The sequence below is a fragment of the Taudactylus pleione genome, unplaced genomic scaffold, assembly GCF_031769625.1.
Source record: "Taudactylus pleione unplaced genomic scaffold, aTauple2 ptg000244l, whole genome shotgun sequence".
NCBI classification, from domain to species: domain Eukaryota; kingdom Metazoa; phylum Chordata; class Amphibia; order Anura; family Myobatrachidae; genus Taudactylus; species Taudactylus pleione.
In genome coordinates this window covers 4536586-4564371 of record NW_028284646.1, presented here as the reverse complement: position 1 = coordinate 4564371, position 27786 = coordinate 4536586, and the positions used below count along the sequence as shown (strand labels likewise).

Here is a 27786-nt window from a genome sequence, read left to right as displayed (position 1 = left end):
CACACCTGCATACACACCAAATCGGTCTGTCATGTAAGTGTGTACCCGGCATTAGTCATTTTTTTTTGTTTCGTTAATACTGTTTAACTACCTCAGCAGTTTCCCGACCCCTCCCGAACTGTTATACTTCCCCTTCCGTTCCTCTTCTCTCCCATGGATGCAGCGCGTCACACCTAATTGCACTGCATGCGCAGTAGGAGATGGAGCGTGACACGCACATATCACAGAAACAATTAGGTAAACACGCAAATTCACACCTACCTACTTTTTTCATTTCCTCCATGGGAGAAGCCCAAAGAGCAGATGCAGCTTGCCACTTTGGGACGGGCTCTCACATTAGGCCCCCACGGTGACAGATAGTGAGCCTCACGCAACTTCTGAGAGAGTAGGTAAGTATGGACCAAATATATATATATATATATATATATATATATATATATATACATACTTACCATATCATCCCTTTAAACTGGGACAGTCATGGTTTGAAGTCAGCCAGCCACAGAACCTGTGTATTTTATGACCCGGTTTAAAAGGATAGTATGGTAAGCCTATAATATAAATACTTTTTTTGTGTGTGTGTGTCTGCTGTCTTCATAAGGTTAACTCAATGACCTTGTGTAGTGTAATGCTGCAGGGATCTCCGTCGTTCTAGTTGCAAATGTTTTTGTCGGTGCCGCTTAATGATTGTCAGCGCTGCGTTACACATGCAAGCTGCAGCTGAGGTAGCATGTCTGCTCTGTCTGTGGATGGAACACCAGCACCACCCACCCTACACTCCAAGCTACTGCTACTCGTGCTCCTGCTGCGGCGCCGTATGATGACGTACGGTGGCGGAAGCCAGGTTTGAAGCCGTGGCGGGGAGGGCAGCTGCTGCTGCTGCTGGTACTGAGCTGATGGAGCTGGCAGACACCTTATCCCCCGGCTGCGGTGTTAGCGGCATACTCTCAGGTAATGGTCGCTGTGTGACGCACCCCTGGCAGCCAGTCTAGTACCCGCACGCAGATGCACACGTGTAATGAACAGGCAGACGTGTACTTTGGGTTACTATGCACATGACCACATGAGGTCACCTATCACATATTACGTGCTGGAGCTATGGAAATGTATATCAGCTTCGTTCACCCGTTTTTTTTCAACATTTAGGAGCTAAACAGTGTAATAATTACTGTACAGTACATGGGAGTATTTGCTGTTATATACAAGTTGTGGTTTTCATACTGAAATGTTGTTTACAAACTTCAGGTCTCAGACTCGATAATTATAATTTCTTATTGTTGCTATTCTCAGCAATAAGCAATTAAGATTCCCTGGGTTGTATTAAAAATCACATCGAAGTACAAGGACTCCAGAAGGGTTGGCTGTATTTCCCCTTCGCGCTAGGGACCTGGAAATGACGTGAGTGAGGGTGGAAGTGCAGTTCCTGCCCATGACAGCCAGCTAAAGAAGTACTTTGTCCCCACTTAAAAAAGTTTGTTGTCCCCTCGCGGGGTCGCTGCGCTCGCCAGGCTTCGGGCACGGTGGCTCGCTACGCTTGCCACATGGTTATATTCCCCCTCTATGCCCACTTGGATGGTAGGTAATGACGCTGGACACTGGTTGATGATGTCAGGGTCCTCTTGGTGAAGGGGATTTAGACATCATGGTAATGTCTAAATCACCTTCATGGAGAGGACTCTGACATCATCAGCCAGTGTCCAGCGTCATTACCTACCATCCAAGTGGGCATAGAGGGATAATATAACCTTGTAGTGAGCCCCCAAAGCGCGGCGAGCGGATAACTTTCTTCTTTAGGTGGGGACAACTTTCGGTACTTGTGTACTTTACGTACGCAAGTACCATTTAAAACATTCATTGGGTTCTCTCTGCAATGAGTCCGTAAAGTACACAAGTACCCTTTATTTATAGGGCGCAACAAGTGGTCTGTAGTGCTGTACAGAGGGCAAAACAATAACATGGTAAAGGGTAAATGGTACAATACAGTAGACAAGTAACAAATAGCACTACAAATCTCAAAGCCACTGATGCAAGGGAAATATTCAGTGTAAAGCCGCATACACACTTAACGATATGCTCCATGAGTGATATTGTTAAGTGTTTCCCCTGCACTGCTTGGCTCAATGTCGTTAACGACATTGAGCATACACACTGAACGATATCTTTCAGTGACGGCACCCTCCCTCATCCCTGTACTTGCAGAACCTTACAATATCGTCAGGTCGCCCTGCAAGTACGGGTGATGAAAGACATCGTTAATGATCCGCTGGAGCGCGCATCATTAACTATGTCTTGCATACACACTGGATGATATTGAACCCAATGCACGATATCGTTATCGTTCATATAGTCCAATTTATCATCTAGTATTTATGCAGCATAAGCTGGAACCTGTAGCTATTAGCGTGGATGCAGATAATGGTCTAGGTCATGGTTCTTCAACATTTGGCCCTCCAGCTGCTGTGGAACTACACATCCCAGCATGCCTTGCCACCGTTTTGACTTAACAGTATGCTAAAACTGGCAGGGCATCCTGGGATCTGTAGTTCCACAGCAGCTGGAGGGCCAAAGGTTGAAGGCTCCTGGTCTAGGTCGTCTGAAGAAATGAAAACAACAAAGGAGTGGAGTCCAGGGTCAGAGTTGCCAAGGAGGAGATGTTGAGTGTAACTGGTGTGCAAGATAAGTAGGTAATGAGAGCAGGAGGGAGGAGGGCCCTGCTCATGGAGCTTGCAGTCTAAAGGTAAGGATGAATGGGCCCTTCTATGTTGTAATTCATGTACACCCACCCCTCCTGTGAAATGAAATGGAAAAGTGGGTTCCCCACGAAGAGCTGACAACAGCGAATGTAAAATAATGTGATTGAATTAACAAAAAAAGGCAGTGCGCATGCTCTCAGTTGGAACGGACATGCACGATCCCTTGTTACTTAAAATGTATGGGGTATTATTACGCTAAAGCCCTGTCTAATCTGCAGCCTAAGCTTCCCTTGGTCATTTGAAGTTCCCATTTCACTGCAATACACAGAACTCAGAGCCAGCGCACACTAGCAACAGCACTCCAATTGTGTGTCACCTTGTACCTGAGCCTACTGTCAGCTGCCTGTAGCTAGGTTAGGGAGCCACTGTCTCCGGAGCTTTTCATATGCTGGCTGGGTATTGCTTGAGGGACCTGGGAGTCCCTGTTCCTCACCTCCATTAACCGCCAAATGAGTCTTATCCGCAAAGCAATGCGAATAGGGCGCACAAGCAGCTTCTGATGATTAAAATTATATGCGGCATTCCTATATTTTGTGTGCGACTGTGGTTATAATTGCATGCGAAAGGCTACGTTCGTGTCGGTGGCTGTGTCGCTGTAACGTAGCATTTCAAATGCAGATGCATCCACAGTCGCTGTGCAAATAAGATGCATATGAAGGGAAAAGGTCACACAAAAATATGCTCGGCGCTACCTAGTCACGCTGCACTCATGCGTCTTATAGCGCTTGGAGGATAGATGTATGTGGACATCTGTAGCTGTAGGTATACATTGCATCTAAAATTTTGCCCTTCAAATTTAAAATATGCCCTTCACAGTGATCAGCACCCTGCACCTATTACAGAAATGTAGCATTCCAGAGTTTTATGACTTGACATCCTGTCGCTTACCCCATATGATGATTAGCATTTGATGGGATGTTAAATAGGTCAAAATGTTACATATGAAGAAATACCCATGGGATGCTCAAACAGGCACTGACGGTAATATGATGCATTTTCTTGCACTCAGGAGCAGTTCAAGCGTAAGATTATTTATTTCTGTTGTACGCAAACTGTGGTCGGCAAGTGCTTGACTGTACCCCAACTTTTCCGTACATTGAACATCGAATGTGCACACGACCTTATGTCTTATGCTTTTACCTTACATTTTATGAACTAGACTACCAAAATCTGCATCAATAGTGAACATATACAAGGCAGTACACAAATTCAACATTTAAAACAATAATGTAACAGTAACAAGTCTCAAATTTTATTCTATAGTTACTGTTTTATTGACCTGTTTAATAAACATTTATTTAAAAAATCTTTTTACAGGTGTCATTGCACATGTGGATGTATGGTCATCCAACAGAACAGAGAATTACTCTAAAACTTTCTCACAGCAACTCCTAAACCTGGGAGCAAAGGTAAATGATGTCAGGCACACGCTTATTGGGGCTGAGTCTGAGTTGGACGCAGAGTGTCTCTTTTTGCGGGCAGCTGCAGTTACCTGATATAATGTCTTTTGTCAGAATCCATGCGTCTTCAAGCGGGAAGCTGCTCCACACACTGTTTTTCTGTCCACAGCAGCAACTGTCACTATTCGTATCTGCACTTGCACCAACCCCCATGCTAGATGCAGGAGCATCATCAGAAAGAGACCTAGATCCAGCCGGCTCAAAATTGGCCGGAGATACCCAAAACTGCATAAATTCGATCCTGTGCATGCGTTGCATGCTAAGCCTCACTATTTGCTTCCGTAAAAACAGTTTAGTCCGACTCAGAACCAGCCCCATTGTTTTCTTATTTTTGTCACTTTTTTTAGAAAAAAAAAAAAAAGCTTTCCCAAGATTTTTAATTATTTCTTCGCCTCTACATGTAAAGTAAAGCTCTTTTTATTTCACAGCTGGAAAATATAATATCGCTATGTAGCATTCTACATTTTTGTGCATGTTGTTAGATATTCATTATTGCATATACCAAATTATTAGAGTTCCTATGGATCAAGCCCCTGCACCAGAGACTGTTATGTAATGCTGCAAATGTGATATAGAAACTAACATTTGCACTTATTACAAGGACTTACAGCGTAAAATGTTACCTATGTGGTAAGCAGCTCCGTTCTGATCAATGTATGCCTTTTCTGCTTACTATATATTGTATGAAATTATAGGAAAAAGAGGACACGCATTTATGATAAATACAACCTATTCTTATATCGTTCATAACCACAAAGTGAGTTCCCATCATAAAGGTCACCTTCATATCCAAGCAACAGGCGTTCCTGTGAAAGGTTTTAAGCAAGATTTTATTTTGGTTTATTTTTGAGAACATTCATATTTGCTAGAGTATCTGCCGGGAAGTACCCTACTCCTAAATCTAACCCTCCCCACAGCCTAAACCAAAGTGTTCCTCCCCATCCGCAGCCTAACCCTAATTTTCATCCTTTCCCCAGCACTTACCATCGGGATGCTGGTGCCAGGATTCTGACTGGTGTTGGGATTCCGGCAGAATTATGTACAATTTATCAATTGCTGCTTTGGGATGTAGTAAACAGTGTGTACAGTGTATATTGGTATTAAATAGTCCTACTCTGTCTCTACAGGTTTCTAAAACATTCAACAAGACAGTTACTCACGTGGTTTTTAAAGATGGCAGTCAAGGTATATGGGACAAAGCAGTCAAAAGTGGAGTCAAATTGGTGTCTGTGCTGTGGGTGGAGAAGTAAGTATTGTTGCAACATTTCTTGCTTTATATTATTTATTTTTAATGCTATAAATAACACTAAACATTAAAGAGTGATATATTTTATATAGTGAAACACAAATAAGCGTATGAATAGATCATATGTAGTCATACATTCCACTGTGCTATTATACACCTTTTCTAGTACTGTGTAGGAGGTTCATCTGTGTGTGGCAGCAGTGCGGCAGCTGGCATTGTCTGGGTATTTAGAACACGCAGAGAACGCATTTGGATTTTTTGCTTAGATGGCTTTTTCAAGGAATGTGACTCTCGGTCGTTAACGGTCTTTACACCTAACTCCAGCCAATTAATGAGTTAGCTCTGCAGGTTTGCTGATAATGGAGTCTTGATTGTTAACATCATGACCTGCTGTTCATAAGTGTTATATCATCATCCCTAATATCAGAAATAAAGTTTTCATTGATCAGAATAAGCTTTTGCTCTACTGTACCTTAGAGTTATAAATGTAAAATAGTTAGCTATAGTAATTAAGTGTCAGAAGGCAGGTAAATTACTCGTATCCAAGGACGGCACGTATCCATGTAATTACTGTGACTAATATCTAATTTCATTGTATTCCATGTATGTAAGGTATACATATTTTTCTGTAGTATTAGGGTTAGGCTGTGGGAGGGGTGGGTTAGGGTAAGGGTTTAAATACTTACCAAAATCCATCAGTATTTTGACTATAGGGATGCAATTGTCTATATTCTGACCATCTGGGTCCCATACCCAACCCGTCGTAGCATCACTCATTCAAAAGGTGCAGGTTTTTATTTTGTATTATGTTTTAGTAAACCTTTTACATTTGAACTGGAAGAAAAAACTGTTTCATAATGTGACACAGGTAGTTAAAATTCCATATGTATCTTTGATTGTACATATCCATAGATCCTCTGCAGGTCAGTGTAATCACTTCTCCATTGTAGTCTGGTTGAATGAAATGCCTATATTGTTACATAATGTCTTAATTGTTTAAATCGTAATTTTCCATGCAGGAGTATGGTCATAGCAAAATCCCTGTTACTAAAAGTGTTGGTTTACAGATGTTCAAGATATAGTTACTGTAAGTAATCCTTCACATGTTGAATGTAAACTATTACTAAACATGGCACACATCCATATAAACACTGTTAAATTATATTGTGTAGACAATTGTAAACAGATTGTAAAGTATCTTGATCTGGATATGCATTAAAATGATCACATATGCTGAATATAAAGCATCTAGGATCATATTCGAAAATAAGACAGTGAATGTCCTCAAATATTAATCACATCGCCTATGTGGAGTTACATATGATACTCAGCTGGAAAGATGGCCTTTGATATGTTGTGTGCAGCGGCATCTTTCATAATACATAGCCAGAAAGATGGCCAGACTCTCAATACATGTGCAAGGTGCGGCCTGTACAAATTACAGGTAGGCATATGCCACTGCCATAGCTGTACCAACATTAATTTAGTACTACACACCTATCCCTGGCCTTTTACAACTACCAACATTATTTGTATAATATTATGTGTTACTTACACTCACACAGATCTGTCTGGACAAGGGACACCTCTCTATAGGTGCGTACACACTGTGCGATCAGGAAAGACAGTACGATTACGACATTGTAATCGTACCATCGTTCCTGATCCCCTGCAGTGCCTACACTGAACGATCAGTCGTTCAGTGCAGGCACACTCCATCATTCCTGAACATGGCCAATCTGTCGTTATCGGCAGATTGTGCTGCATGTTCAGGCGATGGACAATGTCGGAAACGACCAGCGGGCGCGGGCATCGCTGGTCGTTTTTGTCGTAATCGTGCAATCGCACAGTAATATTGCCCAGTGTGTACGCACCATATGCAGCTAGTATATGTTCACTGTTTTTAAATGTTATTGTTTTGAGATCCAAGAACAAATACTGCTATGCTGGTCTTTGTCAACAACACTTCATTGGCTTTCTTCTCCATCCGTTTAGCGTTTCCTTTCTGCAAAATAATGATCAGGCTTGTGCTCTCAGACACGTGAGACTGTTCTCTGGAATGCCTTGGAAATAAGTTTTTAGTTTGAAGCTGGAATTGGTACGTCTACCAACTCCAGCTAAGATTGTCTTGCACTCCCCAGCCCTGATAACAACTCTTGTGTTCAGCAGGTCTTGATGTCAACAATCAAGACTCCATTATGAAACAACCTATAGGGCCAACTCATTAGTTGACTGGAGTCCGTTTTAAAGACAATTAACAGCTGTGAGTCGCGTCTTGAAAATTAATTTTAGAAAAACACTTTGAACTTGGCTGTTTGTTCTCAATAGCCAAATCACACCAGCTCCTATACTGCCACCAAATGATGAGCCTCCAAATTACATTGAATCCAGATCAGTTCTGATACATGCTTCAGTGCTGCTTATGGTTGAGTATATGATTCATGAAATACCATATTAACCTAAACTTACCTGATGCAGTCTTTATGTAAATAAGGCAACATGCTCTCTATGAAGAATGCAATACAAGTGGGGAGTACTTGATTATTTGCCTACCTCCATACATTTTACCACCCAATATATCCTGTTACCACTGTGGGTGGTAGGTCACCTGATATTGGACAGGACCATGATGTTATTTATTTATTACCAGCTATTTATATAGCGCACACATATTCCGCAGCGCTTTAAAGAGAATATTTGGCTTTTCACATCAGTCCCTGCCAGGGTAGAGCTTACAATCTATATTCCCTATCACATGCTCACACACACGTTAATTTTGTTGGGAGCCAATTAACCTACCAGTATATTGTTGGAGGTAACTGGAGCACCCAGAGGAAACCCACGCAAGCACAGGGAGAATATACTAACTCCACATAGGTAAGGCCGTGGTGGGAATCAAACCCACGACCTCAGTGCTGTGAGGCAGTAATGCTAACATTTGCACCGTCTGTGCTGCCCCATCGACGTTGCACAGGTATTATGACAAAGGGGTATTTCCTTTTTAATATTTGGTATCCCACTGAATAGGCAATACAATCACGCATGATTCTTCAAGATGACAAGATCATCTTTGTCACTCTTGTTCTTTTCATCCAGTCAGTAGACAGTAATTAGATAGACAACAGATTTTAGACAGGCTAAAGGTTGGGCACAAAAAAGGTCGACGCATGTTTTTATTAAGGTTAGCCACTAGGGTTAGACACTTACCCTGGTAGTTAGGGTACCAGGAGGTGGGTTAGGGTGTGGCGCTAGAAGCCTACCATGGAAGTGGCCAACCACAGCCAATCAGCTCTGTAAGCTGTTAGAGGATATGTCAAAATGTAAGTACAGTACACGTCTCATCATGATATAATTTTATTGAAGATTTCATGTGTGGCATATTAGCAGTGGGGTATGAAACTTTTACGCAGGAAAAAAAAAATCCCTGTTCACTACTGCTCCAGTGGATTGCTGTGCTGTACATCTCAGACTCTATAGCGTCTACTTCCACAGGCAGTAGATCTGGTTACACTGTACAGTACATGATTGGCCCTCATCTTGCTATACTGTAGTGCCATCTACATCCACTGCTATTGTATTCACATCTGTAGTTTTCATCAGTGGACCACTGGCCACCCAGCAGGTAAGCTGTGTAGTGCGCTCTGTGGATTCTGTTGCGTTTCATTGCGCCTACCCACAGTAATAATAATTCTCTTATTTTGAATCTTGACTTTGCTATTAACGTTGTCACATACAGCATACAATACATTAGAACTTGTTTTTAATCTAACACCAGCAACTTTAGGCCTAAAGTCAGAAAATAATTTTTACTAATTTTTCTTAAATTTTTTCATTAAAAGAATAAAAACATCCAAAATGTATTTTACTATAATAAATTTTTCAGTTTTGTGATTGCTGCCTTTTAGAAATTAGGCTTTTTTGTATTTTTTTTTTTTTCTCTGTCCAGTGGTTCTCAAACTCTGTCCTCAGGACCCCAAACAGGTCATGTTTTCCAGGTCACCCAGCAGGTGCACAGGTGTATTCATTATTCGCTGATACATTTGTGATTCTGTGAGGAGACCTGAAAAACATGCACTGTTTGGGGTCCTGGGGACAGAGTTTGAGAACCTGTGACTTAGTTATACTGTAATGCCCCAATGGTATTTATATATTTTTTTGTTGCAGATGTAGAGAAGCTGCTGCCTTTGTTGATGAATCTGTGTTCCCAGCAATAAATACGAATGATGGCTTAACTCAACTTACTAAAAAGAAAGTAAGCATTTTACCGTGGTCTAATGAACAGACATTGCAACCACAAAAAAATAAAAGCTATGGGTAGGGATTTCGTGAAACTTTGTGCAGATGTGTTCTCATACGGGATGCAGTCAGAAAGCCGACTGTTGAAATGCCGACCGCCGGCTTCCCGACTGTCAAATCCGGGCAGGGTACTAATGGCAGGCGTCGAAATACCTACGCCGGGAGCTCAAAGCCCGGCATACTGATGGAAGGTAAGCCAGGCGGTGGGTGCGGACAGCCGTGGGGGGGAGGGGTAGGTTAGGGGCTCCCGGGGGGGGGGGGGGGGTTAGGGTTAGGCTAGGGAAAGGGGGGAGGTTAGGGTAAGGCAACCCCCCTGGGACACTTAGGTTTAGGCTGAGGGGGGGTTAGGTTTAGGCACTTGGGGGGAGGGGGGGTTAGGTTTAGGCACTTGGGGGGAAGGTTAGGGTTAGGCACCCCTAAAGGAGGGTTGGGGAGGGGGGGGTAGGGGTAGGGTTAGTTTACACTTTCCTATTCAGCTGTCAGGATCTTCACTGCTGCCGGTCTTCTGGCGTTGGGATTTCATAACGATCTTCCTCATACACCTTTGCTCTAGACGCACCAAATAGCCCCTCTTGGCGCACTAGGGTCCTTGTGACTTTACTGCGGCAAATGTCCGCTTTCCAAAAGTTGCATCTGACTCGCGCAATTAAACTGCAAAAAGCATCAAAACTACATGGGTAGCGTACACTGCCTATTGGGGCTAAGTCACAAATCTATGTTAAAAAGGTTCTTCTACGAGTGGATGCAGTTGAACCTCGTTCCGTCATGCTGGATCTGCAATTTTGTACATAGCTTCCAATTTCTTTACAACAAAAGTCGCAACCTCGCATCTGGTAAACTGTGAGCTGTTTTTTATGCAGCTTCAAAGTGACAAAGCGATATTTAGGGAAAAAGTATACTACACTACCTCCGTTGGAGCGCCTCACTCTTGCGACGTATGACGTAAAGATTCTATATGTAAGAGGACACATCTGTACACAACATATGTAAGAGGACACCTCTGTATACAATATGCTATATTTTCTTGCAGAAATGTTCAAAAATAGCAAGCATTATATATTGCAAAGTGATGCAATTCCTACTTCAACAACGTGAATATAGTTTGATTTTGCTTCTGTAGATAATTTGTGTAGTCATTTCTCTTTATTTCACTAGGTATCTATACTTTTTGCGATGCTGTTTACACAATAGATGCAACTTGAAAGCATTAAACTCTCACTTCTGCTCTAAATGTATAAAATATGTGGTTGCATTTACAGTTTATTAGGTTTTACTTTGTTCCCTTTTAAAAAAATCATGGCTGCATTTTATAATTCCTGTTATAGTACAGTTTTTGTGCTAAATATTGTGTATTGTAAAAATACATACATTATGCATACAGGTTCTGGGTAAACTGCATATTTATCATAAACAATATTTTTTTGTTACAAAGATTTCTCCTCCTGGTGTGTGTGTTTTTATACAATAAAAAATCCACTTTTTTTTATTATTATTGATGTAGCCTAATTTATTCTGCAGCTAGTCTGTGCTGCCACTGCAATTGGGTTCTTGATCATAGGTTCTTACCCACAGGTTTCACCCCTTTTTTAAATGTCATTGTAGGGTGTGCAGTTGTTGTACTCCGAATACATTTATTTGTGATGTTCTAATTTGATGGATTTTCTCAGGCTCTGATGTTAACCTTATTGTAGCATATCGGCATGGATATGCTTTTGACTCTTCTCTGCAGCAGTCTTGCTTTCCCCTCCTTCTACAGCAAACATGAAATTATATTTACCCCAGCTATAGACCAAAAATCAGACCAGAGGTGAATAGCAAAGAGTTTATATTTATTGCTAAGGACTCCACCAGAAGTGTGAAGGTGGGGCATCTTACTTAAACAGTAAATTGGTAAGGGTGTTGAGTACAGGTTTGAATGACAGTCCTATACAATTGCAATTTTAAGGGCTTTGATGTGACACTGGTTACTTCGACAAGACAACTTATTTTTGTAGATTGGCTAAAACCATACTTTTGATGAGAATATAGTTTACTAGTATTTTGGACCCGTCATTCATTGAGTCGCAATCTTTTGTGCCTGTTTTTGTGTGCATATATATATATATATATATATATATATATATATATATATATATATATATATATAATCTCCTTTCTCTCTTTTTCTCTCTCTCCGGTATCTGTGGGCCCTAGAACTTGTACCTTTAGGCTGCATACACACCTATAGATATATATGTCCAATCTGTCTGGTGGGAAGGAAAATCTGGTAATGTATGGGAGCAAATAGCAATAGAAATTTGCTCCCAAAAACTGGAAAACTGACCAGATTTTCCTTCCCATCAGACAGATTGGACAGATATCTATAGGTGTGTACGCAGCCCAAGGGGTATGTTTATAAAAGTGGAGGTATTGCCCATAGCAAATTCTATCTATTATCTTCTGGAAAGTGCTAGATAAATAAGCAGAATCTGATTGGTTGCTATGGGCAACACCACCACTTCTAAAAACCCGCACTTTAGTAAGTATATCCCTTAGTGTGCAATATATTTCTCCTTCCTGTGGCCCATTGGCTTAGTGGGTTTGTAGTTCCAGGCAACTGCAACTCCCTCTTTTGAAGATGCAGAACACCTATTGAAAAAAACTGCACACCTCTGTTCTGGATAATTATCCTCCCTATGCTTTTTTTTTTATTTTTTTTTTTAGATAAAAATTATGACTTGCCAAAATCAGATTTTGTTAGGCCATGACGTGCCTAATCTTCAGCTTATTTAGGTTCATATCAAGTCATACCTATGTGTGTCATTTATTAGACAAATATATTATACATACTATAATAATTGAATTGATTATTCTTCATAAACCAAGTTGTCACAGGAGAAAGCACAGTGACAAAGTGGGTAATGTATCAAACCTTCTGAAGAGTGGACAAGCAACAATCCGCTTCTAGCCAGCATTTACCACGTATAGTCTATAAAATGACAGGTAGAAGCTGGTCAATTGTTATGGGCAACTTCTCTACTTGTCCACTCTTTAGAAGGTTTGATAAATCCCCCCCCCCCCCCCCTCTAATGATGGGATGTAGTCATAATGTTGACATTCATAGTATTGACAGCAAAGGTGTCAACATTGAACATGTTGGCATGTGCAGAATGTCGACATTCTGCAAACATTAATATGTTCAATGAAATATTGACAGTCTGCACAGACCACCAGTGGTGGGTTAGGCTACTGGTGGGAAGGTTAGAGACAGGCACTAGGAAAAGGGTTAGGATTAGTCATACTTACCACAGGAAGTCATCTTGACTTTACTGCTGGACAAGCTGTACAAGGGACTAGATCACCAGGAATGTTTTGTCAAGCATACTGACAAAATAGACCAACCCTTCAGACTATAGGCCCCATTTATCAACGAGAAATAACCCCTTTAGCACTCGTCAAAGGGGTTATGTCATCCTTTCAATATTTAACAGACAGCAGTAAGTTTAACTTACCGCTGTTTGTCACTGTTCTGTTTGTCACTGTACTGCATCTATTGCTGTACGGTCCCCATTTCCAGCAATGGCTACCCAGCAACAGCCTTTCTGGCTTCAGTGAAGCCTTGCAGGCACTGCTGAGTCCCAGCTCGTTGAAAGTGTTATGCACATGCGCAGACTGGCCGTTGTGCATGTGTGTGACACAAAAGCCAGTTGCTGGCAGATATAAGCTGCCAGCAACAGAAAGGAAGATGCTGGTCAAGTAGGGGGACGTCGCTGGACCTCACTAAGGATACTGGATTTCAACCTCTATACGCACCTACCTATACCTTCTAAACCCTGCCTATAAACGTCTACAATTTACGCTATTTGCGAACACAGTCATACAGTAAAATAAAGACTTTAGACCTTGAACATGTGTTTCCAAAGCACAAAGTATTATTCAAGTAAAGTACAGTCAGTTACACGCTGTGATCTAAGTACAATTTAGCGCAAAGAATTATACAGACCCAAGATACAGTTATACATTACGTACGCCGCTCTGGACCAGATACCGGCATCAGCAAGAAACCTCTGTCAATCAGCAAGAATACTCCAGACTGGGATCACAACACACACATTTATACCCTCACAGAAACAGACAACACAATAGAGAAGTTTGTTACTGATCCCATTGGTTCCCAGTGCGGGTGCATCTGTTACAGGGCATTTAACAGGTTGATTCAAATGGACACAGAACAGCCTCTAACAGCTTGTTGCCTCCTCTATTCTCCCTGCATGCGAATCTAGGCTGTTGGTTTCACAAAATACATTTTGGTGCTTTATATCTCTACGGTTCATAAGTTGAGAATGCATGTTGCGATCTTCACACCAATGATACCGGGAAGCTGTTGAAGAAATTCAGATCAGTACAATACCAAACACGGCTTACTTATCACGTATTAAACCTTAGATACCAAAATAGTCTTTATTTCACAGCATTTGTAATAAATGTATAAAACTTGGATCTTATACTTTAAAGCTATGGAACCTTTTATGTGAGTGTGCATTATGTAAGTATTAGGGGTTTGGGAAAAGACGCTAGTTAGGTTTATCTGATTTGGGGCAGATGGCGACGCATGCAGCTAAAAAACAGCGTTCGCATGCAGGATATTGTGCATTCGCTAATGTGCGTCATGTTAGCAGCGCAACTGTGCGTAATATGCATGAGATTCTATTCATGATGGAGATATATATAGATATAATCTAATTTCTTACTAACATTTTCAAACTGCAATGCAAATGTGTTATGGGCAGTGAGCTTCACTCTCTTGAACAGGGTGGAGACCCCCAACCGTGTTGGTGCCAGCCTGTCTGAAAAAGAGCAGATTTCTTACCATTGTTCATTCAGTCAAATTCAAGTGTCTGGGCCATATTACAATTGCCACAGCTACACCTGTCCACATGTGAGGTCTCTCCCTTTACATGCAAAAACACCCACAGTTCCTGGTGTATTGTCTTTTCTATTTACTTTTCTCAGGAGGCTGTTTTTCTAGTTGTTTTGTTATTTCTCTATGCAAGGTTGTCCCCAGAATGGGCCTGTCATGGCTTCTAAAAAGATTATCAAAAACATTGCCATCTGTACTTAGCTCGTGAGTTGTAACTTAAAATGGCGCTGGTCACAAAATGGCGTCTTGCAGATTATTATTTTTAAGATGGCGTCTGGTTGCCATTCGCAAGATGGCGGCGCTCCAAGCTACTTTTACACTGATTCTGTCTCAGCCACTAAACCAGCTTCGACATCGCCGAAGGGGTAAGTATTTAATTACTAACAGCATATTTGTTAGTATCACTGCGATACTAAATGAAATATGCCACTGGTAATAAAGATCGTTTTAAATGGGGGCCCTACATTTGCAGTTTCATAGGTCTGTGTGTAAAAATATGTATAATGTTGCCCTCTCTCTTAAATGTGGCTGATCCATCTTAATATCAATAGGTGATTGACTTAAATTTTCATCATAACTCTTTTTATGAATTGGTTTGTACTAAATGTATTGGGGGGAAATAATAAAAATGCTTGAGTCTTTTATCAACATCATTCTAAGGGGAATAATCAGTTTGACAGTTGTCCAGGAGGAAACTTCACTTGTTCCTTCTCCTTGTACCTTGCACTAATAAAAAATCTGCGCCCCCCCACCTAAAGCTTTCTCTTCCCCTCAGTCTGTACTGCAGTAAGTATATTACTTTTTTTTTATAACTTTTAGAACTTGTTGCATTTTTATATAGCTTAAATATTGCTACTGTTTGTTATAATGTGTTTGGAGAGTTTACAAAATGTCTATACTTTTACAGCGGAAGTGTATGCAGCCTAAGGATTTTGTAGAAAAAACACCTGAAAATGACAGAAGACTTGCTCGGAAGTTTAATAAAATGTTTAAGGAGCTTGATGTACAAAAGGCGTCTGTCGGTGAGTTACACATTGCTTTGTGCTTAGTGAGCACGCAATTTGCATATTGAATCAACAAGTTAAATACGAATGACAACTTGTCCGAAGCTCATGGCTTGATTTTATTTTAGACTAATTGAAACTTTGCCATAAACTCAGTGCAACTCAGTCAATTGAATCTTGGGATCGTAGTAATGACCACTGAATTTCTTCTGTTAGTGCTACCTCTCTCTATGTACAAGCATTGACAGTTGCCAAGACATTTTCAACTTCATTGATAAACTTAATCTAACTGTCACTGTGACTTCAGATGATGTAGTTAACGTTGATGACTGGTTCTATGTTGAAAATGATGGAAAGAGTTACCCAGGTGAGATCAAGGACATCAGAGATGGAGAATACTTATGGGGGGGTATCCACTTGTAGATATACAAACGACAGCACGATTACGACATTGCAATCGTGCTGTCGTTTGTATAGCTAGTGACGTGCCTATACTGAACGTTCACACGTTCAGTCCCGGCACATCCCTCATCCCCGCTCATGCTGAACCTGATGAGATCGTCACATGGATTCTACAGGTTTGAGTAATTTTGTATAAGAGCCCTTTGACTGGGGACATAAATGTAATGTGAGTCACATGTCAAAATTGACTAAGTATAGTTTGCTTAATATTCAGTTTTTTGTTTGTGTGTCATCCATAAGTTTAGGGTCTAGTATAACAATCATATTGTAAAAATAACTAGGAGAGTAGGTTTAAATAAATATACAAGTCCCCTCAGTACCTATGACCATTCTGTTGTAACATGAGCCACAAATATAAAAAATAAAATGTAACTACTATTAGAGTGTACATTTGTTTTCTGCTTCTAAGCATTAATTATGAATACATATATTCTTGTCATAGTTTTAAAATGTTGAATTTCAGCTTCATTTTTGTGTGTGGTTCATTTAAGCATCTAAAAATTTACATGATATGTAACATGAGTCACATGGAGTGACTCATATGTGTTTCATCTGTGGGTGATCAACAGGAGGATCTTGATCTTTCCACACCTCTCTTCATTGGTTAGTTTGATAATAATTAGCATACCCTTGTTCCCACCTGTGCTAGTTATAGTTCTTTTCTACCCAGTTGCTGTATATCTGTGTTCCTGTATACTACCTGTCACAGACTTTTAGGTTGACCTTGGATTCTGTTTTTTTTTTTTAATTTGTCCTGAAATCCATTAGCTGTTGGACTTTCCCTACTTTCTGCCTGCCCTGACCTCAGATTGTATTTTGACTCTGCTTGTCTACCTCCAGCCCTGATCTCAGACTTTCTACTTATCATACTTTTTCTGCCACTAGCATTAAACTACAGGCTGTTCATTAACTTCTGTTATATCTGCTGTCCTCAGTCCATCAGTATCATGGACTTAGCGTATTTGCTTAACACCACGTGCTAGCTCTTCAGTGTTTTGCCCACTATATAATGCACCAGTAAGTACCCTGAGTTAGTAAACCCTAATATGTTGAAGACCTAGGGACATCTAAGGATTGATAAGCATATACTACTTTGGAAAGACTGCTACTATAGGCCAATACCTCTCAGTGTTTATTGGGTGCTCATGAACTCTCCTTGGGTATTGATCATACGTTTAAATTAGGGATGTGCAGGCTCGGATAGGTTCGAGTTTGCACGTGGTGTTCGGATTTTTCCCTCCAAAAAAACGTAACTCAGAAAGAGGCAAAACGTCATCTTGCATGGACGAACATCATCATTCCTGGACAAAAGTCCAGGAATAATGATGTTCGTCTGTGCAAGATGACGTTTTGCCTCTTTCTGAGTTACGTTTTTTTGGAGGGCAAAATCCGAACTCCACGTGCAAACTCGAACCTATCCGAGCCTGCACATCCCTAGTTTAAAACTTTAAATGTTTTTTTTTTTTCAATTTGTGCACTTTTATACCTTGGAGCTTATTTATCAGTTTTGATGGTTTACATGATTCAAAGTGCAATGCAGTATCCTTGACATAAATTCATACAGTATATTAATATGAATAAAGCTGAAACCTTTATTTTCTTCAACAGGTATTCCCATTTTATCATTTGAAGAGGATGGGACTTTATTGTTTAGCCCAAAAGCAGTTGTTGCAGATCGTTGCAATGCAATGGAAAAAAGAATAAAAGAAATGAAGAGTAAAAGGGAAAACCTATCTCCTACAGGTAGAAAAATACTTGCAAGTGATTTATATTGCTGCTAAATCTTGCAAAATATGACGACATCTTGTCAGAAGTTATGCAGTTTATGGATGATTGAAACGAGAATCCTTGCTGTTTTTATGTTTTGTTTTTTCTGTACTAGAATTTTAAACACCCCATGCCACTAGTTTTCAGTCCTGGCTTCTTGACCCTCCAGATATTTTGGGAAAGTGATACATTTATAGGGGAACAGCTTCTATGCTGTATTATTATTATTATTTATCACCTAGGAAATTATTGTAAAGAGTGAGCAGAAAGGAGTGCTTGTATACACGCTTACTGATAGAAAAGCTACTTTTGTAATCCGTGGTTTAAATTGGTAGTTTGCTGTGAATTTCACATGTAATTTATTTGCATCTGAATATCTAAAATATAGGTTCAAAAAGTTGTGCAGCTTTTGTTTCTTTAAGGCAGCATTATATTTTTGTATATATTTATTTTTGCTTTCCTCTTGATACTTCATTATAGCCCTTGCTTGCCTGTTGTCAGATACAATATTTATTAACAAGCACTGATTTGCGTATTAAGATGTCTGCATAGTGTTTACTGGCTTCTGAACCTGGTGGAAATGTGCACATACATGATGCTCTGCGCACGCTTAGATAGACTCTCCACCACATTAGTGGAACTGATAGCATCAGATGAAGGGGAAAAAAACAAATATAGATATATCTATATAGATAGATATTGCACGTGCTGCCGTCTGCCCCTGGAATTCTCTACCTCTCCCTGTCAGAATCTCCACTTCTCTACAAAACTGGCTCTCAAGACCCAATTCCTCATCACAGCCTTCCATCTCTCATCCTAACGCTCTATCCCTTGCTCACTATCTACCCCATCTGTGTCACCCCTGTCTGTCTACCCCTACCCTTTAGAATGTAAGCTCTCACGAGCCCTCTTCCCCATGTGCTCTTCCTTCGCTTACTATTACTTATGGCACCTAACCCCTGACTTCTGCCGCTGTACTACTTAAATTGAGTGTTATGACCGCTGTTGCAGCAATGTTTATATATCATGTGCTTGTCCTGTATTGTCTTGTAATGTAAGTCACTGTGCTATTGTTCTGCTCAGTTGTTTATGTACTTTGTTAGGTGCTGCGGAACCCTTGTGGCACCATAGAAATAACGGATGATAATAATAATACACACACACTTTCTGGTGTTCAGTTAGTGTATAGACAAACTTACATAGGATGCATGAACTTTAAATATGATCTTCCTAGTTTGTTTCTAAAAAAGGTTAAATTAAATGTGTTTCAATACTTTTTCCTCCCTGTCCCTACAGCTTCTCAATTATCCCAGACAATGTTTGACTTTTCTGTACTGAAGCCATCGCTTGGGAACAGTCCCTCTGTCATGACAGACTCTCCACGTGGTATGTGATGATACAATGCAAGAATGGTGTGAATAATTGTATTACCTGAATTATATCCTTTTATTAGTGACAAGTAGTGTCAGTTACCATTTGTTTTTGTTTTTTTTCTCCCCTGTACATTTCCATACAGAATAAAGTTTTATACATAGAGAATTTAATAATAAGCCATGTATATACTTTCTGGTGTGCCAAACCATAAATTTATATCTAATAAACTTATATGAAAATACATTTCACCTAATATTGTAATACACAGTGGTCGCAGCTAGTATACAATATTGCAGGCCCAAGAACGGGTGCACACACTGCCAAATACTTTTAGAGCATGTGTTTCTTTAGTATAGCATTAGGGACATATTGTTATTGGAGAATGTGCATAAAAATAATAGGTGCTTGGTTATACATGATTGACCTAATACAGTTATTGACTAAAATTCTATGTAGGTACAAGTCTGTTAGACTCTTGAGCTCATATATACTGTAGCACAGGTGGAGTGCCAGATAATTTCTTGTGTGGGTTGAGTATGAGATCGCGGCAATCGGGCTGCCGCTGGTCAGAATACCGACAGTGGCATCCCGACACCCATAAGGACAAAAGGTAAGTATAACCCTTATCCCTACACCTCCCTCCCCGGTGCTTAACCCAAACCTCCCCCTCATAGTGCATAAACCTAACCTACCCGCACCCTAAACCTAACCTTCCCCCTAGTGCTTAAACCTAACCACCCCCTCCCCGCTCTCTAAACCTAACCTCCCCCCCCCCTCCCTGGTGCCTAAACCTAACCTCCCCCTCCCTCCCTGGTGCCTAAACCTAACCTCCGCCTCTCTGGTGCCTAAACCTAACCTCCCCCTCCCCGGTGCCTAAACCTAATCTTCCCTTCCCTCCTAGTGCCTAATCATAACTCTTCCCCTAACCCCGAGGCCTACCTTCGGGATGCCGGCGGTCAGGATTCTGGTGCCGGGTTCCTGACACTGTCGGGACTTTGGCACCAGTATTTCGCCTGTCAGCATCTTGCACGCTGGGATACTGACGACATTTTGTTTTGTGTCTAATATATATATAAAATAGGATAAAGCTACTGATCACAGCGCTACACAGAAAACAGGTATATAATCCCAGAGATTCGTCTCTGAGTTACAACTCCACTTCCACTTTACGACACTATGTTCCCAGTTCAAAAGGCGGCTGCTTGAGGTTTCAAAAAGATGGAAACAAGCGCCTCATAGTGTAATAATCTAGCAACCACAGTGGCTGACTGGGTACACAATAGGCTTGGTGTGAGACACTGTGAATCAAATTACACTGACCTGTTTGGGGGACCAGAAGTGACAATCCTAAAAAGACCACATACTATAGGCCTGTGTATAAGGGCAGCATGGTACGCATAATATATATATATATATATATATATATATGTGTGTGTGTGTTGCATGATATCAACTTCCATAACAAGGTTATTACACTATGAGGTGCTTGTTTCCATCATATATATATATATATATATATATATGTATGTATGTGTGTATATATATATATATATATATATATATATATATATTTTATAATTTTGGGCAGTTTTCTGCTGTCCACCGGCAGCCTGGCACAGTACTGCATCACATCTGCCTGTAGTGAAGTCTGTGAGGAGGCTGGAGACAGGCTACAGAGGGGCTGGATGCGGAGCAAAGGCTCCGTCTGCCATTTTCATAAAAGAAAAAAAATACTTTACTAAGCATTTGCGCTTTCGCAGAAGCTGTCCAGCTACTTGATCGCGGGGACAGGAGGGGGGCGGGATATCGGGAACTCTCCTGGCAGCCCAATCCAGCCCCAGCATTAGCACAGGAGGGGTGCATACGCCGCATAGGGAAATTCAGGGGGACTCGAGCGGGAGGCGGAGCAGCAGAGTGTGCTGGCCAGTGACAGTGACGTCTCCCGCGACGGACCCAGCTGCCGCAGCCTCTCACTGTGTGTGTGGGTATTTTTTTTTTTTTGCCTTCTCCGGGGGTTGGGGCTGGTGCCCGCCGCTTGGTATTCCCCCAGGTCTCTCAGCCTGCAGGAGTGGGTTCCGGGAGAGGGAATACCATGCCCTCTCTCCAAGGCAGCCACAGCGGGCCGCCCCTCAGGTTCCGTTGCCCTTAGGCAGCTGCCTAAAGCTGGCTAATGGAAGCGCCGGCCCTGGTCTTGGCCAATACAGGTATAGTTACCAGGTTGTGCAGTAGAGTACAGCACATTTTTAGAAACTTTGAATATTCCAACATGCAAAATATGCTACCTTCATCTATACTATGTCAGACTGCCTGCAAAAAATATATCTACCTTACACATATATTATATGATTCTAAATGTAATTTGAATAAAGACCAATCGAAATAGTGACTTCCCTAGCAAAGTTACAATATGGTGAATGACAAGCGAATTTCCGTGGTTATATATATATTTTAACATAATAAGGCTAATAGTGGATTCTTAGAGTTATTATTAAGGGCCATTGCATTCCACAATATTATAAATCTATAGTACTCTATACATATTAACTGCATTTAACTCCATTTGGTAGTTATTGATGGCAATCAATAGGTTTTCTAGTTGGTGCTCGGTTAGCAGTATATCCCATGACTGAAAATCACCATGATGTCTTCCTATCCAGTCCTCAGAGCGTATTGTGCGACATTGTATAAACTGCCCTGTCTGTGTTTCAAAGATGCCATAAGTACCGAGTCTGTTTATAGGGAGCTGACCCTTTTTTTTAGTAATTGACTCTTAGCATTACATAGGAATATTTAATAGGATATAGAAACCCCGGTATTACGCAGACATTTGATTGCTCACACAATCATTCATTTCATACTTGTTCGTACGGTGCGTTTTGAATAATGCCTATTACTTATTAATCCTTTTTTCAATCCACAATAATACTCAACTGGAGATGTAACCTCCGCCTGATTGTAACAAGTTTTATAACCATCAAACAAATATGGCAGCTGCTCAATCAATCTAGCAGTACTAATCAGATGCATGAAAGGGAGGGGTCATACTAAGTAGAAAAAGAAGGGGGGTTTAACCCCCTATTGTTCCTCAGCACACCGAATAATACTTGCAACAATATATGAAGACTATATGGTCATAGAAATTCAGAGATCGTGGTTGCATGCATTTGCAAATACATCATGGGAAGCTGCTAGGCCACGTCACGGCCTCTCTGTCACTAGCAGTCCCTAACACTAAGGGGTTCACGTCCGGGACGCAGTGCACCCCGAAAACGTCCAGCCCAGGGCATCACACGAAAAATGGAAAATTGTGACAGTGCAGTGTAAAGTATAGATGTACAGCAAAAAGGAGAGGGGGGGGGAGGAGCAGGTGCACACTATAAGCACTAAGAAAACAAATAATCAAAAATATCTATAATAGACTGTAATAATTAACATGGTTTTAAATGTAAGGTTTCTTAGTACATGTTTGGCCAAAGATGTTTGCCCACCTACCACGTCACGGTGAACCTTATACAGGTGGGTCCCTAACATCTCTAATACTAACACACTAATAAATTTATCAAGGACTTACCTATCATAGAGCCCATTAGATGTGTGTACTGCAATGCAAGGACCCATACCAGTTAAAATCACCTGGGGCAGGCAGGAAGAGTGCTAGCCCAAAGAAGGGGTCTCACGTTCAGAGTGTACCTTAAATACACACACACAGGAAATGGGAGGGGCTGGGCTGCACATCTTAATATTAAACATGATAATAGGTGCTACCATGCTGAGACCAGTAGTTCTACAGCAAAAAGGAGAGGGGGGGGGGAGGAGCAGGTGCACTAAGAAAACAAATAATCAAAAATATCTATAATAGACTGTAATAATTAACATGGTTTTAAATGTAAGGTTTCTTAGTACATGTTTGGCCAAAGATGTTTGCCCACCTACCACGTCACGGTGAACCTTATACAGGTGGGTCCCTAACATCTCTAATACTAACACACTAATAAATTTATCAAGGACTTACCTATCATAGAGCCCATTAGATGTGTGTACTGCAATGCAAGGACCCATACCAGTTAAAATCACCTGGGGCAGGCAGGAAGAGTGCTAGCCCAAAGAAGGGGTCTCACCTTCAGAGTGTACCTTAAATACACACACACAGGAAATGGGAGGGGCTGGGCTGCACCTGCTCCTCACCCCCCCCTCTCCTTTTTGCTGTAGAACTACTGGTCTCAGCATGGTAGCACCTATTATCATGTTTAATATTAAGATGTGCAGCCCAGCCCCTCCCATTTCCTGTGTGTGTGTATTTAAGGTACACTCTGAAGGTGAGACCCCTTCTTTGGGCTAGCACTCTTCCTGCCTGCCCCAGGTGATTTTAACTGGTATGGGTCCTTGCATTGCAGTACACACATCTAATGGGCTCTATGATAGGTAAGTCCTTGATAAATTTATTAGTGTGTTAGTATTAGAGATGTTAGGGACCCACCTGTATAAGGTTCACCGTGACGTGGTAGGTGGGCAAACATCTTTGGCCAAACATGTACTAAGAAACCTTACATTTAAAACCATGTTAATTATTACAGTCTATTATAGATATTTTTGATTATTTGTTTTCTTAGTGCTTATAGTGTGCACCTGCTCCTCCCCCCCCCCCTCTCCTTTTTGCTGTAGAACTACTGGTCTCAGCATGGTAGCACCTATTATCATGTTTAATATTAAGATGTGCAGCCCAGCCCCTCCCATTAAAGTATAGATGTGTAAGACTTAGTATGACCCCTCCCTTTCATGCACCTTATTAGTACTGCTAGATTGATTGAGCAGCTGCCATTTTTGTGTTTATGAGTTGCATGAAGGAGCCAGCATTAGTAGGGCATGCTGGTTCTAGTAGTGCTAGTTGGTGTTCCCAGGGGTGACTCCCAGGTAAGCTGGCTCTCAATTTGGATGCATTTATGTATGTGCCTTTATCAGGAGACCTTGCATTTGACAAAATTTATATGTGCCTTTATCATGAGGCCTTATAATTGGTATATTTTACATTTGGGGTGAGCATTTGGGCGTAGGGCCCCCGAGGCTGGTCTGTCTGGGCCTCCTCAGGGCATCACCACTTAATACACACATTTGCTTTTCACATCACCTGCTATGTTTGTATTTTATTCATTTAATATTTCACATATTTTAACCCCTTTTTCCAACACTTATTAATTAGTCTTACACATCTATACTTTACACTGCACTGTCACTCTTTTTCCATTTTTCGTGTGATGTCCTGGGCTGGATGTTTTTCGGGTTGCACTGCGCCCCGGACGTGAACCCCTTAGTGTTAGGGACTGCTAGTGACAGAGAAGCCGTGACGTGGCCTAGCAGCTTCCCATGTATTTGCAAATGCATGCAACCAATATCTCTGATTTTCTATGACCATATAGTCTTCATATATTGTTGCAAGTATTATTCAGTGTGCTGAAGTTTTATAACCATACCTGCCACAGCTCTTGTACCATGAGTTATGTGACCTGTATAAAAGCATTTACTTATTATTACCAGTTATTAAGTTATTTATATAGCGCGTACATATTCAGCAGCACTTTACAAAGAAGATTTGTCCACTCACATCAGTCCCTACCCCAGTGGAGCTTACAATCAATATTCCCTACCACATGCTCCCACACATACACATTAGGGTACATTTTTGTTGGGAGACAATTTATCTAGGAGTATGTTTTTGAAGTGTGGCAGGAAACCAGATCACCTGGAGGGTAACCCAAGCAAGCACAGGGAGAATATACAAACTCCACACAGTTAGGGCAGTAGTGGGAACCGAACCCATGAGCTCAGTGCTGTGAGGTAGTAATGCTAATCGTTACACTGTGTGTGCTGTCGCTTTTCAGCCATGTGTTTTTTTTATATTTTTATGGAACTCAATGATAAATCGTAATATATTAAGTCTATTCATGTAATTTCCTATTGGCACGATAAATACAAAGAATAGTTTCTGGAGAGAAAAAAAACTGTTTAGATATGGGCTGTGCATTACTTATTTTAACTATGAGCATAAACACTGAAATGTGTTTCACTGTTATCAGTGATGTCTTAAAACCACGGCAACGTTTGTTAATTTGACAGATATTTTATTTATTAATTGAATAAATACTTTGTTATTAGCATTTTAGTTTCATTACTATAAAACTCTTTTCTGTGGTTTACTATCATTTATGCATAACATTTTTGGTGTTTTATAGATGGCTCATATAGTATATTATCTAAACAAAAAAGGCCCATCTGTACTGCAAATAATGGGAGCCTCCCCAGTCAGTGAAAAACTATGCTACCTGACCGTTGGTACATTAAGGGTCAGATTCAATTAACCGTAGGGTTTACCCAGCAGATAATTGTCAGCCCTGCACTATCAATTAAGAGCTGCATCCCTGCGCATTAATTTCCAGAGGGTGCACTTAACGCAGATTTTTTTATCGCAGCCTCAGGAGCTGCAAGAAAAATAGCTGCATTAAATGCACCCTCTGGGGCTTAACGCACAGGTAAATCCATAGATTCCAACACTTAACACAGAATTTATTGGTTAACGTGCTACTTGAGGGTTTACCGTAGGGGAAATTGGCTAATAGTTGAATAGCGGAGCTTTACCTGTTCGGGTAAGTGCATCTGTTTTTAAGTCTAATCAGGAGCAAACTCTTTATGCCTGAGAAGTTTAACGTAACATTTTTGTGTTTTGCCTCTTTCAGAACAGTGCACCAACGATCTTGACACTAGTTGCGATGACATTTTTGGAATTGTGGAAAAGGAAGAGCAGGCTCCTGCTAAATCAAGCAGTATCCATGTTGTGGAAGGAGATGCAAAAGAAGCATTTACTTTAAAATCTATTTTTTTGACACCTCAAAAAATGAAAGGCGTAATACCTAGTCTTGAAGCAGTGAAAAAACGTAGTTCAAGCTCATGCATTCAAAACAAGGAGCGGAAGTCTCTTAAGTTGAAAACAAATGACCATACAAACGATAGTTTGAGTGATGGGTTATGTGAGACTCATAGTGAAGAGACCTCATATTTAGGTCACACATCAGTGACAAATACAGGTATTGCAAAAGATAATCTAGACACTATAAATGTGTACGCTACACGTTCATGCATTCAAAACAAGGGCCGGACGTCACTTAATAGAATGAAAGCCAGAGATGCTACAACTGATGATGACAGTGGTAGTGATGCATTATGTGATCATGCCCCTGCAAATGGTGGAACCTCAGCCTTGGATTATACATCTATGGCAAATAGACTTATTGCCATATGCAAAGAAAAAGGACGGTCTAAATTAAAAAGTAGTCACAGCATAAAGAATGAATCTTCAATTAAAAGTGTTTTGAAGGAGCCATCAAAATCACATTTATCTTCATGCAGTACAGATTCTGAGGACACCTTTTCAAACTTTGAAGATTTTTTCACTTCTTCCCATTTAAAAAGCCATCAAAGCAAATTGAATAGATTTTCATTGACACTGCAACCAAAGAGGTCACCCAGTCCTCCTCCACTTACCTCAAACAAAGCCGATAACTGCAAAAGGAGAAGATCTGTGGTTGCTTTTCAGCAGAATATGACCAGAGCAAAGAAGAGAAAAACTATACATTCCGTTACTCATTCTACTTCAAAACCAAGAGAAAGTTCAGCTTCCTTACAGGAGGCTCCTCTCTTTCTCACAACATCTGAAGAAAATGATAGAGGTTCCAAGTCATGTGAAATGTCAAATAAAACAGAATCCCCTGTTAGAAGGAGGAGCAAAATAAGTTCTAAAACATCTTTTCAAGAGTCGGAAGTGTATTTGAGTTTTAAAGACAATTTGCAGAGAACCTCTGAAACTGCAAATGTGTTTGAGCCAACTTTTGGCCTGGCTAATGGATTGAAACAAGTTGTAAACCCAGCCACATGTAACAAAACAAAAGATGAACCTGATGATGAGGAGAGCTTGGGTCTGACAAATGGCACAGTTCTTCATCGTGAAAAGCAGATGGAGAGCTACCAGCCAAGTACGTGATCCTTGTGTATTATTATTTTTTATTTTTTTTTTCAGTTTATCACTCCACTTTATGGGAAGGGAATCTCCAGCATTTGAGAAAAAAGCACCCAACATGTGGATGGCAGAGCATATTTTATTATGGTTGAGTCTTCCAACAGTGAAAGAGAGAGAGGTTATGTAATGGAAGTAACATGGGGTCACAATGTAACCAGGCAAAATGTCTCTCCAGCAGCTATTCATTTTTGCAATTAGGAAATGCCTCACAAAACAGTGACTGGTGCTTAGAAGAATATTTTATTTTTTATGTCTGTCAAATTGCCAGTGTTCTGTAAAGTGGTTTGTTTTATTTTGAATATATATATTATATTATATGTGTGTGTGTGTCTCAAGTGGCACAAACTTTGCTCAGGTGCCCTCCTTTAGGGTTCAGCTGAAACTACCACATAAAAATCCAGGAAGGCGGCACTCAGAAACTTGTAATCAAAGTGAAAAAAAACTTCTTTTTAATGATCA

At 40.7% G+C, this 27786-nt stretch overlaps 1 protein-coding gene across 2 annotated transcripts in view; it reads left to right on the top strand.

Annotated features, from left to right (window-relative positions):
- Positions 1–777: 777 nt before the first annotated feature.
- Positions 778–27786, top strand: part of MCPH1 (microcephalin 1) — a 289635-nt gene continuing 262626 nt past the window's right edge. For both annotated transcript variants that reach the window (XM_088479695.1, XM_088479694.1), the window contains exons 1-8: positions 778–951; positions 4071–4162; positions 5341–5459; positions 9624–9711; positions 15563–15677; positions 17730–17864; positions 19185–19274; positions 25991–27283. In XM_088479695.1, the coding sequence (XP_088335821.1) occupies positions 897–951; positions 4071–4162; positions 5341–5459; positions 9624–9711; positions 15563–15677; positions 17730–17864; positions 19185–19274; positions 25991–27283 (1987 nt within the window). In that variant the 5' untranslated portion in view covers positions 778–896. The remainder of the gene's footprint in view (positions 952–4070; positions 4163–5340; positions 5460–9623; positions 9712–15562; positions 15678–17729; positions 17865–19184; positions 19275–25990; positions 27284–27786) is intronic.